This window comes from Lycorma delicatula, chromosome 5, assembly GCF_047948215.1.
Source record: "Lycorma delicatula isolate Av1 chromosome 5, ASM4794821v1, whole genome shotgun sequence".
NCBI classification, from domain to species: Eukaryota; Metazoa; Arthropoda; class Insecta; order Hemiptera; family Fulgoridae; genus Lycorma; species Lycorma delicatula.
The window spans coordinates 139,113,004-139,128,144 of NC_134459.1; the positions used below are offsets into that span (position 1 = coordinate 139,113,004).

Consider the following 15,141-nt stretch of genomic DNA (forward strand, 5'->3'; position numbering starts at 1 on the left):
AAATTAGGATTCCCAAGGATTGAATCAAAAGCTGGGTGATTTGGCTACCTCTGAGACGGGCAACATAAGATGCTAAAAACTGGTCCCGTCTATCCCAAAGTGATGACTCACTGCACTCAACAAATAAGCTTACAACAGGGCTTGATCTAAACACACCTGTAGCATCCAACATTTTAAGCATGTATTACGTGCTATGAGTAGGCGATACAATCATAATCCAAACAGGAAAGAGCTAAGGAATAGTAAAAATGCAACATACACGACCAATTGGCACCCCAATTGCTGTTGCTAAGGACTCGCAGCACATCTAAAAGTTTGGAAATCTCGTTTTTAATTCTTTGATATATTTGACGCACATAAGGCAGCTATTAAAAAAATAACTTAAAAATCTGACATCAGCAGGGATAGCAATTAGTTCTCTACTAAGAAAAACTTGTGGAATAAAGGGGTCCTGCAGGTGAGAAAAGACTATACTGTTTTCTCAGATTTAAATGTGAAGCCAACCTTCAAGACGAGATACAGTATTCTGTAGTGTTCTCCATTGTAGTTGTTGAACAGGACGCAATACATGTAGTAAAATCATCAACAAATAAAGAATATGAAACAGGTGTTTACACACATGTAGTAATACTGTTGATGGCTATAGAAAATAAGGTGGCACTTAATACACTGCCCTGAGGCACTCCATTCTCCAAGTTGATGCTACCTGAGAGAGAATCTCCAACACGGACGGAAAGTTCGGCCATTCAAGAATCCCTAATAAAAGCAAGCATATTGTCTTTGACTCCTTATTTTTTGAGGGTGTTTAGAACACCACGTCACCAAGCTGTGTCGAACATCTTTCTAATGTCAAAGAAGGTACGCCAGCGACAAGGTGCTGGCGTAGTAGGAAACCGTTTTGAATAGCAGTTTCCAATGACACTAAATGGTCAGTGTAGGATCGTCCTTGTTGGAAACCACACTGTTCTGGAGATAAAAGTCCATGGCTCTCCAAGTACTACGTAAGTCTGCGGTTAACCATGCTCTACATTACTTTGCATAAGATGCTTGTTAAGGAGATAGGGCAGTAATTTGAGGGGCTTGCTTTATTTATCTAGCTTAAGCATTAGTATGACAGTGGCTTCTGACCAGATGGGGGGGAAGATTTGTCCAGAGAATAAATCATTATAAACATTCAGTAGGTGTTGTGATGCCAAACTAGAAGGTGTGCACACCGCACACCTTCAGCATACCAAGATGAAAGTTGTCAGTTCAGAGGATGTGTCATGTGAGTTTTTAAGCATGTGTGACAACTTGTTAAATGTGAAGGAAGCATTTAATTCACCGACTGAATTACCGATGTTCAACGATAATACTTCTATCTATATCTTGTACCTCTAAAATTGATTACTATTTGATGAAGTTAGAGACACCAAGCGGAAAGAATTGCTAAGGTAGTTGCCACTGCAGAAGATGATGAAAGGAGTTCTCCTTTATGAATAAGCCCGAGAATAGATTGTTTTGGTGATCCACAAATTGCGCGGATTTTTTACATGCAGTAGACGTGGGAGTATGAGTATTGCATGAGATGGTGCACACGTATTTCCTTCATGACTTCCTCCTAGCGTCCAAGAATACCCAACGACATACCGCTCTAGGCTTACAGTACAAATTTAGATGTTCATCTGTAGGCCTGCGCTTAAATTTATGCAGTGCCTGCCATCGTTTGCTAATAGCGTTTCAGTAATCATCATTCCACCAAGGAACAGAAGGATGTGTAGGGTTTCCTGATATTTGTGAGGTGTATCTATTACATTCTCAGGTATCATGAACGTAAAAGAGGAAAGTTGATCAAGGACGCCTGTGCTACTGTCACATTGTGATGGGAAGGTTGTATGCTAACCATTCCAATCTGCCTTTTCAACAATCCATCTCCATGGCCTTTTTCTCACCTCCCGGTCAACATCAAAAGCGATAATAATTGGCTTGAGATCACTGCCGTGAATGTCATTATAAACAGACCAATTAAGACAAGTGAGTAAACTCAACAAGCATACGAAGAGGTTGATGTTAGCATACCAGATGATAAGGACATGAATGTGTATGTTCTGTCATTCAGTAAACAAAGGTCTAAGTCTTGTCTTACTCTGCTTACCATTAAAGTTGAGCCCCAGGAAATATCATGGGCATTGAATTCTCCTACTATTAATGACAGCAATGGGATTTGCAAGAGGAGATTTGACATTTCTAGAGCATGGAACTTTTACCACCAGATTGATCTAGTGGTGAACATGTCTTCTCAAATCAGCTGATTTGGAAGTCAAGAGTTCTAGCGTTAAAGTCCTAGTAAAGGCAGTTACTTTTATACGGATTTGAATACTAGATCGTGGATACTGGTATTCTTTGGTGGTTGGGTTTCAATTAACCACAGGTCTCATGAATGGTTGAACTGAGACTAAAAGACTACACGTCATTTACACTCGTGCATATCATCCTCATTCATCATCTGAAGTAATACCTAAACAGTAATTCCCAGAGGTTAAAAATAAGGGAAAAAATAGCATTGAACTCTGAATTCAGTGAGAGATACAAATTGCAGATGTATAATTTGAAGGGGATAGCGACCTTCACAGCCGACATCTCATTCCACATGAATGTAGAAAATCCACCACTCTCTCTACTCTCTATTATAGTCATATCTCTCACAGAAAAAGCCTATTGCATCTTGTTATAAAAGATGCGTTTCTCAGAAGCACATGATTATTGCTTCACATGCACGCGCCAAAATCTAATATCCTCAATGCAGGACCGATGACCTCTGACGTTCTACTGAATAATGTTCATAAGTAATGGTAGTCGTAGATAGAGGATGTCAGGAAAATATATAAAAATTTAGTTGTGTGTGATCTGATTTTTCTTTTTTGTATTTTTATGCTAAAGAACTCCAACACCCTGGGGTCTGTTCCTCAGCCATATCTTCCAGTATATGAGGTGGTGAAGGAGGAGATTTCGAAGAATGGGAAGCCATAGACGACAACTCAGAAGAGTGGTTGTGGGGCCCCCTTAACAGGGAGCTTAGTTGATGGCTTACTGCCATCTGTGATTATTCCTGCCTGCACAGGTAAAACTTCAGGGACAGGGACTTTCAGATGGATTTTCACTAATTGCAACTAATAACTCTTCCTTCATCTTAATCAGTTCCAAAATAGTGGCTGTGAGGCAACCTGATCAAACAACATCTGAACAAATGTTTTTAGCTCACTGCAGGATCCGCACTGTTGGATGCCTCCATTCATAGGAGCTTTATTTATGTCACAGCAGTGAAAGAGACATCTGGTTTAACGAAGTTCCAGGAACTAAGTTTCTTTTTTTTATTCTGTTCAGATGGCTGGGAAAGAAAGCCTCTGCTTGGTATAGATTTATAGAATTGCCTTCTCTTCTTTAAAACGTGGACAAACTCAAGATCGAGCTGAATGTGATCCGCCAAAGTTTGCACATTTTTTTTCTCCTGACAGTCGGTGTCCATGTGGCCTTCTTTTGCACATATTCCGATGTTCAGGCAAGTAGTTATAGTTTGGCCGTGCCTTTGACAATGAAAACACCGTCATGGGTTAGGGACGGATGATTGTACTCTACCCAATCGGTATCCTACTGTAATTTTCTCTGGTGGTGTGAGAAGGTTGAAGAATAAAATAAGAGAGGGAGTAGGTTCTTCCATTCCACTCTGACATTTCATTATTTGCTTCACCTCTGTAACACCTTGAAGACAAGTTCTACAGACAATTTCTACAGCAAGACAAGTTCTACAGCAATTTCGTTAACATCCATCTCAAGAAGATCCTGGCAAAAAATTACTCTCCAGCTAGTATTCACTATTTTATGACAAACCATATTTATACTTACACTACCCATATTCATCAGACGTAGGAACGATCTACGTTTCTCAGTTTTCTTATGTTCTTGGAGGAACCACGTGAACCTATTACTACCTTATTGATCAGGAAAGGCGAGACCTTATGAAGGCAGCAATCTTTCTGATTGTTTCAGAGAACAATAAATCGAATATTTTTATATTTTAGGTCTGATGCTTTGCAGTTTTCTTCCACAGGACTATTATCCTCATCAGATAAAGCTGACTGAGGCCTTTTCACTTGACAAATAGTAGTAGTTTTTTCAGATGGACCTTCAACCATTGTATAAGTAATTTGAGGATGTGAAATTTTGGTCTCACGAGTACCGGTGATATAATGAACCACTCCGGTAGAATTCACGCATACTGGAGCTAAAGCTAAGTACAAGAGTTTGCCCAGGTGCCTGGAGGATATCCTTCAAGACTCACTATGTAGAACCATTCACCCGTCAGCACAATAGTTTCGACCTTGGGTTATGGTTGCAATTTGTAAGTTGTCGCAACATCACAGAGTGTTAGAGAAAAAGAAAGTAATGTAGAATGTTTTGTGTATTTGTGTAAGGGTATACATTGTAATTCGTGTAGTGTTCTTGGTGTAGTATATGTGTGTATAGTGTAAAGTCTTCTGCAGCTCTGGGTGTAGCGGGAAGAAAAGCTGCAGAAGCTAGGGCCGTAGGGATGCCAACCCCCAAAGTGTTAAAGAATAAGACTCCCTGTCAAGGTCATTTCAGTTAGGGATATGTTTGATTTGATTATTTATTACTAATTATTTTTAATTGATTGCACTGAGGGAAAAAAAATATTTTTTTTTTGTCTCAGGAAGAAAAATATGTGATTCTGATAGTATTTTTTATACTGAATTCAAATATGATAACAGTTTTCCCCATCACGCAAGATTTCCAAGAGACAGGCATTTATGATTTCAAACATTTTAATACTTTCTGCCTTCTTCACAGTATGGAACTGGTCTCATTGCAGGTTAGGGTACACCATTGTATGTTTTGATTTTGGCATAGTTCCTTTAATGTTTGTTAAGCAGAAATAACAGTCAGAAGAGTGATTTTTGTGTTCCCTCCAAATCATAGGGATAGCAAGTGGCATGTGGTGTGTGCCATTTTTCCATGCAGTGAGAAGCATAGAACACAATAAATAACAGATATGTGGGCCCCAGGCCCTTGTTTGGTACCCAACTTTACACCCATTATAAAGTTCTTAACATTTTTTTTACTAATGGAGTAAGGTTTTGCCTTTGGGACGTCACTTCACTACTTACATAAAAAACATTGTTAGGATGATTTATAAATAATAAACTGTAGGCATTTTGTAACTAATGACTAATTAAAAGAAATAAAGTTGTAAATATGTAATACACAATAATTCAGACACAAAGCACTCACAATGATGTGTTTACTGGTTCACTACTATCTCACAACTGGCATCGTTATGATGAATGTGTGCTACATTAGATCACGTTTATACATGTCTATACACGTCTGAACCTACACAACAGTAGCAACGCTATCTTTTGAATTAACTCATTTGGTTCCATCATATTTATAATGCTCTAGTAGCATTTACTTAACAATTGACAAATGGACAAAAAACTTTTTAAAATATTTAAAAATACTGAAATAACAAAAAATCTATGGGTGATGTAGAAATTCTGAATACATATTTGAAAACAGGATAAAAAATTGCATTAAGTATTTATTGGTACTTGTGAAACAAAAATCATGTTGACCGGTGTTACTTAGTAAAAAGAATTACATTTTTTTTCATATTTGTTTATTACTAGATGACCAAAAGGAATAATGCAGAATATTAATGTATTATCATTTCTATGAATTTGTAAAAAATATTGTATTTGTTAATTAGAAATATCTAATTTTAAGTATTTCTTACCATGAATTATAATTTTCAAATAAAGCACTATGTTAAATAGTGATTCAAATAAATTCAAAAAGAAAATTATGCTCACTGTCATTTTCAATAATGATTTATGACTACAGCAAACAAAGTAACAACTATTTTTGCTGTAGCCATATTAGTTTAACAAACTGCATGCAAAAACCAAACACCCTGTTGTCTGTGAGATCCATTGTCTCATTTCACAAATGACTAGAGATAATACAGCTTCTGCTGGATCCCCAGCCATATAGGAATTATAGGCAATAAGTCTGCTGATAGTACAGCAAAGGAGGCTGGTTTCCAGCCTTCTTTCACCGACTGCATCACTCCTAACGATCTTGTCTGGTTTCCTGTAGCAGGTGGTTCATGATGAGTGGCAAAGTGATTCGAATGCTACCATGGAAAATAGACTTCACCCAATTAAGAACAGTGTTTTACCGTGGAGCTCCTCATGCAGAAATAACTGTCAAGAAAAAATTATCTGCGGTCTGTTAAGAAAAATTATCTGCGGTTTGTGAATAGGGTACACTAGGCTCACTTATGGATATCTGATGACTCAAACAGATGCACCAGTTTGTGCATGCTGCAACTGCCGACTGACAGTGTATCACATCCATGTGGATTGCATCTGTTATGCAGCATTGCGTTACAAGTTTAACCTAAGGTCTAACATACAAACCATTTTAGAGGATAATGAAATGTTTCTATCTGTAGTTTTACGGTTCTTGTACTGTTTGCTTACATTCAAGTATTTAAATTACTGTAGTGAGTTTCAGCTGTTCATGCCAATTGCCGTAAATTAGTTGGTTATTGTATTACTTTGAAATATACAATGTGATATATATTTTTTTACTACAAGAAATGTATCGTTTCCAGGTAATTATAACAGGAAGTTTTTTCACCCAGGAAAAAAAATAATAAATCATTATATAAGAAAGGATCTTACTACGTTTTATTGACATTTTTTTAAATAAATTACAACTCATTAAAAAAACGTTCCCCTTAATTTATTCAAAATAAAACAATATTGGTTCTCTGTTAATTTAACAGAGAATTCAACAGAGAGTTCAATCTCTGGCTTTATTTTATATTTTCAAATTTATTCATAGTGTTCTGTCATTAGGACAGGTCCTGTCTCAGCTGCTGTTCTCCACCTTGTTCTATCCTTTACTATCTTCTTTGTTTCTGCATATTTTCCCTTTTCCATAATCCCATCCATCACTTGAAATCTCTTCCTTTCCTTCCATTCACCAAGTCTTTTATTGCATCCACTAACAAACACATTCTTCTCATACAGTCTCCTAACTAGTTCCTTTTCCTTATTCAACCACATTTGGCATTTTCCTGTTCTTTCTGATTTTCCTTAATACTTCTTCATTTGTTACATGGTCTTTGTTATCTGTTTGTCTTAGTGCTTTGAATAGTTCAATTGGCATTTTATCACATCCCTCAGTTTTCCCTTTCCTCATCATTTAATTGTCTCATTTATTTCACTTTTTAATGTACTGTATCCATTTTGATCATCATGAACTTTGTACTCTTCTTCCACTCCCATATCTATTTCTGTTGGCTCTTCTCCTAGTGCATATAAATCCATAATGTAATCTTCCCATGTTCTTTTTATTTCCTCCTTATTAAGTGTTTCGCCGTCCTTTGCTTCTATCTGATATATTTTCACATACATTACTATACATCACTATACATTAGCACATATCTCTCTTCTGTTTTCAAATTTTCTATCACTGTACATTTTTCCTAGAATCACTTTTCCTTAGCTTTCTCAGTTTCCCTTCATAGTTCATTATTATTCACCCTTCTATATTTCCTTCTAACTTCTTCTGTTTGTACATTTTTACACTTTCTCCTTTCATTCACCTTCTTTCCCCCTCTCCATCCCCCTCTTCCTCTTCATCTCACTCACACTCTCTCTCTCTCTCTCTCAAAATAAGATCCTTCGTTGGAGCAGTTCCTTTTTATCTTTAAATAAAAAGGAATCTACTGGTTCCTGCTTTGGCACCTACCTGATCCTGCTTTTATGTTATCTGTAGTCTACAATCTCTAATCATGTAATGACCTGACTATAATATTCATTTATTTGTCTGTTTACAGAAACCAAAGAGTTTAACTGGTGGTACTGCAGTCACTGTTCGACTTTGTGTTGCTGTTAAAAAAAAATTGCAGTTTTATTATTGGAAAAATTCAGAATTCCTTAAACTTACCGATGATATTACACTACATGATACTCCTAAAGTTTTGTCTTGGAGTGAAGAAGCTGTATGTCTTGGTTTTAAAGATAAATATCGTCTAGTTTTTGTAAGTAATCATGTAGTTTTTCTGTTTTATGTTATCTTTTCTTAGAATTAATTACACAGGTCAACAAAATTAAGGAATTTGAAAGTTGTAATCTGATAACTGATTTTTATATTTTGTGCGCTGACTTCAAGTTCGGCCACCAGTTTTTTCTATCAGGTAAGAATTTTTCACAGTATTAAAAAAAGAAAATGGAAAAAAGACATATTGTATATTTATTGCTCATCGAAAACTTTTATTTATAAAAAAGTAATAGGACTTGAAGAAAGGATTTTTATATGTTTTCTTACCTCTACTAAGACTTTTACTGCCTTTTTCTTTTCAACACTTCTCAACCCACATTTTCTGTTGTAGTCATCTTGCAGATCATCTTTATGGATGCACCAACAGCAGTCTGTAATCATGTTCCACCTTACCTGATATCTGCATTCCATTTTGTTTATATTTTGGTGAAATCTTTCATCCTGCTCTTTACTTACAGCACCAAGATTTTTGGGGAAGTAATCAAAATGAGAATGCAGAAAATGTATCTTCAAGCTCATCAAAACCCAAATCTTGGAATTTCATTAGCATATTTTCCACTATACAGTTAAAATTTGGAATTTTATTGTTCCTAAGAAATTTCTTTATGCTTCTTTAAATCCTTTCCTTGCTTCTTTTTCAATGTCCTCCATTTTGGTTTAAAAGACTTCATCTTTAATAACTTTATGAATATCTGGACCATCCCAACCCTGTAGGGGAAGACACCTGCCTAGTGACGTTCCGGTGAGCCACCACACTACCCCAGATGCCATGTGATTATCTGGACCAGTGAAAACGCCTTTTCACTTTGGCTTCTGACAGTTGTGAAAACGTGAAGCATATGTATTTAAAACACTCCTTCTTTAGATAGAGCCTTTATAAATTGTTTCATCAGTCCCAGAGTGATTTGGAGTGAGTATAGGAGGACTCTCTGACCCACCGGGTTGGTCTAGTGGTGAACGCGTCTTCCCAAATCAGTTGATTTGGAAGTCGAGAGTTCGAAGTTGTTCAGTATATCTTCTAGTTTTTCTGGAATTGAAGGTACAGGTATGCCAGGGCCTTGAGGTGCAGGTGTATTACCGAACAACAATTGGATAGACAATTTATTTCTTATTTTTTAGATTGAACCCTTGTACATTACAAGAACAAGTAGCAATCATCACTGTGATTTTTTGGTTCTCTCCAGATCATTGGTACTCCAAACCAAAAAGACTTTTTCTTACCTTTTGTCCATTTGCATAGCTCTTTCACATAACTAGAACAAACTATATGAGGGGCCCATGTTTTTCTTGGTCACCAAATTTTACCCCAAAATAGATGTAGTACACTTTTTTAACAAAGTCTATAATATTTCTTTGCTGTTTCTTCACCACAAACTCTCTGCAAATGTAACAGAAGTTATTAGGTAATTAACACAACCCCTTGAAGTTATTTTGAAATATAAAAACACAAGGACAGGACAAATAAAATAACCTCAAAAAATGAAAGAAAACTAAAACACTATAGAAGGTTTAGAAAACTATTTAACTCTAGCAAAACCTTTCAACACAATATTATAATTCCAACTTATTTATTTTTATTTCAGTGGAGTGAAGGGTAGTAGAAATGAGTGAGCCATCACCTTAGCTAATAGTTTGATAAAAGTGACTCATGAAGTCACTAATTAATCATATTGTATCATCTTATTAGTCACTCATCTTACTGCATCAAACCAAAATTATGAATATTATTTGTATTCATTCCATGTAACCAAACTAATAATACAGTATCAAACAAATTAACAGACCTAATTTTTTATTTAACGTTTTATAAATGGAATATATTGAATATCAATTTTGAGAATATAAAAAAATTGATTTAGTGAAATATGGTATGTGACTATTTTTCCTGAAACCAGCACACAAAAATGTATTAGAATCAGTTATTAGTTTTCAAACAACTTTTCCATTGTTGACCTATGTTAAATTAATCATTTAATAATATTATATTAATAATATTAACTGTGATTAAAATTTTGAATAGATTTAGAATTTTGCAAGTAATTTATATAAAATATTAAAAAAACAGTATATGAAAATCACTCGTGACTACTTGTTTCTAATTACCCAGATCCTTACCACTTAATCCATTTGCAAAAATGAAACATTTATTCTATAGGATTTGTAGAAAATGGTAGCTATGATAATTTTTAACCAACCGATCAGTCTATCAATAATTTTAAGAAATCATCAATTAAATTATCAAATCATCAAAATTAAACAATTTTTTGACCCTGAGAGGTTATTTTACATAAATCAGAAAACATACCTGATTTTGGGATCTGATTGCATAGATCTTAGGTTTATTATTGAAATCTAAAACCAAATATTTATATGATGTTAAAACATTATTTATTATTTATCACTGTATTTTAAATATCAGGTTATTTGTTTTTTATGAAGCACAGTTGGTTATGTTTAACTAGTAGATATGAGCTCACTATGGCTCTGTTACAAATTCAGTGTTACAAATTAAATAATGAAATGAAGTTATAAGCAGATGTTTTATTATGTTTTTAACATTTTTTAATGTATGGTGGATAGTTGCAAAGAAGGCTGTTTGATAAAATTAACCACTTTCTCTTTCTGTCTGTGTAGTAATATAATTTCATTAAATTAAAAAGAAAAAAATAAATTACTTTTATTTCGTTTTATCAAGTTATTTATTTGAAAAATTTTCTTCAAAAAATTATGTCTTTTGAAAAAATTATTTAATAACATAAAACCCTATTTAAAAAAACACAACCTAATTACATTACTTATTGTTCAAATTAATTTTAAGAAATTAAATAATAAGACTTTTCTGGAATATTTCCAGTGTCTGAGGTTCTTTTTGTTATTATTTTTTATCATTATACTATTTAGGTTTAAATATTAAAAGGTTTCTTTTTGGTATTTTTTAAATTGAAAATTTTGTAACAATATGGGATTGTTATAATGCAGAGTATTTGTAATAAAATATCATTAATTACATTTTTAATTATATCTGATTTCCAGTATGTAGGAATATTAGCATGTTTAGTAATTAATAAACCTTGATTGTTAATTATAAAAACAATAGCCATTACAGTATCTTTAATTGTGTATAATTATTCCTGAAAATAATTGATCATGAAAAATTATTAATTTATTTAAAGAAAATTAGTAGCATTTTATTACACTTAGTAAACTTATAACAAAAACATGAAAGGTAATTTAAAATCATTAAATAAGTAACTTAATGTGTCGGTCTTTTTTCTATTTAAGTTTATTTCTATAAAGCTGTTTTTAATAATCTATTTATTTTTTAATCAAACAAAAATAATTTATTTGATTATAATTTATTATCATTGTGGGATCTGTTTTATTTAATTAGAAGTTTAAAGATGATTATTAATATTTGTTGTCAATAAAATAAGGTAGTTCTCAATTTGACCTGTACATTTTTGTTATTAATCTGTTATGTACATTCATGCATTTATATTTATATTATTCTTTATATTCTTTGCAGCCTTTCCTTTTTATCCCTTTAGCCTATTTTTTTTCAGGTTCCAAATGTGTTTTAGCAGTACTCATCTCATTCAGCAAAAAAATTTTTAAAAAGAGTTGTTAGAATATTCTAACATTTCATTATTCTTAATTGATGGGCTAAAAATCTGAACACTTCTTACCAGTTTTTAAAAGACATTCTAAAAGGAATAATTCAAATTTATATTATTTCAGTTTTTCTAGTGTAAAGTTATTGAAAAAATTCAATATGGTTATAGAAGTTTGCACATTTATCAAACCTGATGATGATAATCCATTTGCTGAAGCCAAAGCATCAGACGAAGAGTTCAGTAGACCTGCTATAAAAAGTTCTGTTCTGTTAAAACTTTATTTTTTTTTTTTTTTTACATATCAAATTATCACCAGATAGTACCATAGGGCTTGAAATTAGCAGAATAAATGGGGTAATGTATTGTATCATTTTCATGTGCATAGTAAGTAACCTACTAAATAGTGAATACATTTTTTGAACTTTCTCAATAGTTGCTTAGGTTATTTCAAACAAGTTGTCTCTCTTTATTTATATTTTTCTATAGTAGTGTTGGTGATAAATTTATTGCTTTCCTTTTAATTTTAGTTGTCAGGTGTTCATCAGTCTGAAGGATCTAATCAAAAGGAATTGTTTCCGACTGGGAAACAACCTGAGCCGAGTGTCATTAAAATGTCTGATACTACTTTCGTTATTGGCAAAGAGAATCAGAGTACATTTATAAATAATAAAGGAGATCCTGCCTTAATTTCAATGTTGAAATGGCCTGAAATTCCTATAGCGATGGGTATGTATAAACAGGTCACATTAAATTTTTTAATTTTTTTCATAATTTTTCTACTCCTTAATTTCTGCTTTATTTGTTACAACATCTTTTTTCTGAGATATAGATTTCAGCAGTTTGGAATCCTATAATATAATTATAATAGCTCTAATTGAAAGCTTAGTATTTTACAAACACGTTTCAGAAACAGGTAAAAATGGAAGTACCAAATTGCAATAAGCAAGATTTCAACACCATTTACGAATATTTCACTTAAAATCTAAAACTGGATGGCAATTTCAGTTAAACAATCATCATAATCAGTAGACACTGAGGAAAAATAATAAAATTATTTTTTTTAATTGATAAATAAACAGTACCTACAAAATGCTATAAAATTAGTTTCATGCATTTTGTAAGTACTAATTATTTGTCAATTAGTGTTTTTTTATGATTTCCTCTTTTTTGGATTTAATTAAATTTTTTATTTTTTTTTTAGTTCATTTTCATTTATTATGTAATATTTTATTCCTTTTCTAAAGTCCTCATTTTCTACTGGTGATAAGGAATTTAACAACTGAAATGGCTATCTAGTTTTAGATTTATATAATATCTAATACGTTTTTGAGTGTAAACTTGTTTTCTAATCTATTTCAATAACTTTTCAGCATAGCTCTTTATTTGTGACAAACTACAATACTTGTAATCATACTGTAGTTGTTATATAGTTAAATACCGGTATTTAAAAGTTTGTAGTACTCTGGTAAGTGATTATTAATGAAAAAATCAAGTGCAGATTTTAAAAACCATATGGCTTGAAATTATATGTAGTCAGTCTGTTACTTCTTTCCCTCAAAGGGTGAGGTCCAAGTATACCTTCTTTTGTGATTCTCAGACTCTCCAACTATTATATTAGTATTATTATCTTAGCTTTCATCATAGTTTTAATAATATTTTGTTGTGGAGGCTAAACAGAAAAAGGAAAAACATAATATTTTAATATCTGAGAAAAAGCTTATTATTATTATTTTGACCTGGGCGATGATAATGCAATAGTGTTTTTCACAAAAAAAATTTCCAACCATCAAAGAGTTTTCATTACAGAAATTTACTAATCACCACTGCTTTGTAAAAGACCTGTTAAATAGCAGAATATTGATTCTACTACTACTTTTGAAATTTGCTTTTCAGTTTGGTATGTACATCTTTTATTTCTACAGTTCATACTAAACAATTTCTTTAACATATTCACTGCTCTATTTGCAGATCTGCAGTTGAAAATCGTTCCATTTGTTATGTCCACAATAGTATGATTTTATATTATCAATTGCAGAGGTATAGAATTGTAAAGCAAATTATGAATGCATTTGTAGTTTGTAAAGCTTTAAGAAACATATATGGGCATATATGTTTATTTTACAGGTCATTTGTGGATTTTATACATAGCTATTGCATTAATTCTTAAATTTTAGTGATGATTTTGATATTGTGCATTCTAAAGAATTTTTCCTTTATTATTTCTTTTTTTAATTATTATTTTGAATTAATTTTTGATTGTATATTTTATTTAATGTAATAATATTTTGTTAAATATTCATACCAGATAAATTTTTATGCCTTTTTATTATTGAAATGTCAAAATAATGCAAGAAATAATGACACCAACTGAAACCCAGTCAAACTTGAATTTTCTGTTACCTGTAATAATATGTTATAGTTTTATGTAGGTTTTTAAAATTAGTTAAGTATGAATGAAAATGAGGGTATTTTGATAATTCATAAATGTTCATACATTTTTAAGAAGTAGAAATTACTGAATCAGAAAAAAGTATTGATGATTAATTTTCAAATATACAAGGGTGACCCAGAAAGTAACTTAGGTTTGTGCCTAGCGTGGAGTTGGGCAGGTATAGAGCCGCCATCTTGACTTCAAAACGTTTCTACATTCAGTACACATCAAACTGTCATAGCGTGTGGACTGTGATTTTTCTATTTTGTTCATTGTGAATTGTTGAAATGTGCACTTCAAATGAAAATCCCACAAGTTGTAAGGTGCATTCAGTGATTAGGTTTTTACTAGTAAAAAACCTCAAACCAATTGAAATTCATCAGCAATTTTGTGAGGTGTACGAAGATGGAATAATGACTAAAGGTGGAGTGAGACAGTGGTGCATTCAGTTTAAAAATGGATGCACAGTATTCATCATGAGGACTGGAGTGGTCAGCCTAGCCTTGTGACTGATGAACTGATGATGAAAATCAATGATAAAGTTCATGAAAATCGCCGCATTACAATTATGGAACTCTCGCTTCATTTCTCCAAAATATCACTAAGTTTATTGCATGAAATTGTATCGGAGAAGCTTGGTTATCACAAGTTTTGTGCAAGATGCTTGCCAAAAATCTATTGCAGCAGATTTCTACAGAGAAGGAATTGAAAAGCTTGTGCATCGTTATGATAAGTGCTTCAATTTAAATGGCGACTGTAGAAAAGTAGATTAAGATTGTTCCTTTCAAATGTATGAAATAAAATTCCTTTTTTTTATTTGGTTGGTTTTTTATTCAAAAATGTTAAGTTACTTTCTGGACAGGCCTCTTATTATTTACTCATCTCTGGAAACTTAAATTTTTTTTGTTTTTTATATCCTTGAAAAGAAAAAACTGTCATCATATGTACCTATTTAATCATGATAGT

General features: G+C 32.6%; 1 protein-coding gene across 3 annotated transcripts in view; it reads left to right on the forward strand.

Annotated features, from left to right (window-relative positions):
• The window catches only part of Vps39 (vacuolar protein sorting 39), a 75,965-nt gene that overhangs the window by 15,622 nt on the left and 45,202 nt on the right, over positions 1-15,141 (forward strand). For all 3 annotated transcript variants that reach the window (XM_075367160.1, XM_075367159.1, XM_075367161.1), the window contains exons 5-6: positions 7,907-8,110; positions 12,272-12,470. In XM_075367160.1, the coding sequence (XP_075223275.1) occupies positions 7,907-8,110; positions 12,272-12,470 (403 nt within the window). The remainder of the gene's footprint in view (positions 1-7,906; positions 8,111-12,271; positions 12,471-15,141) is intronic.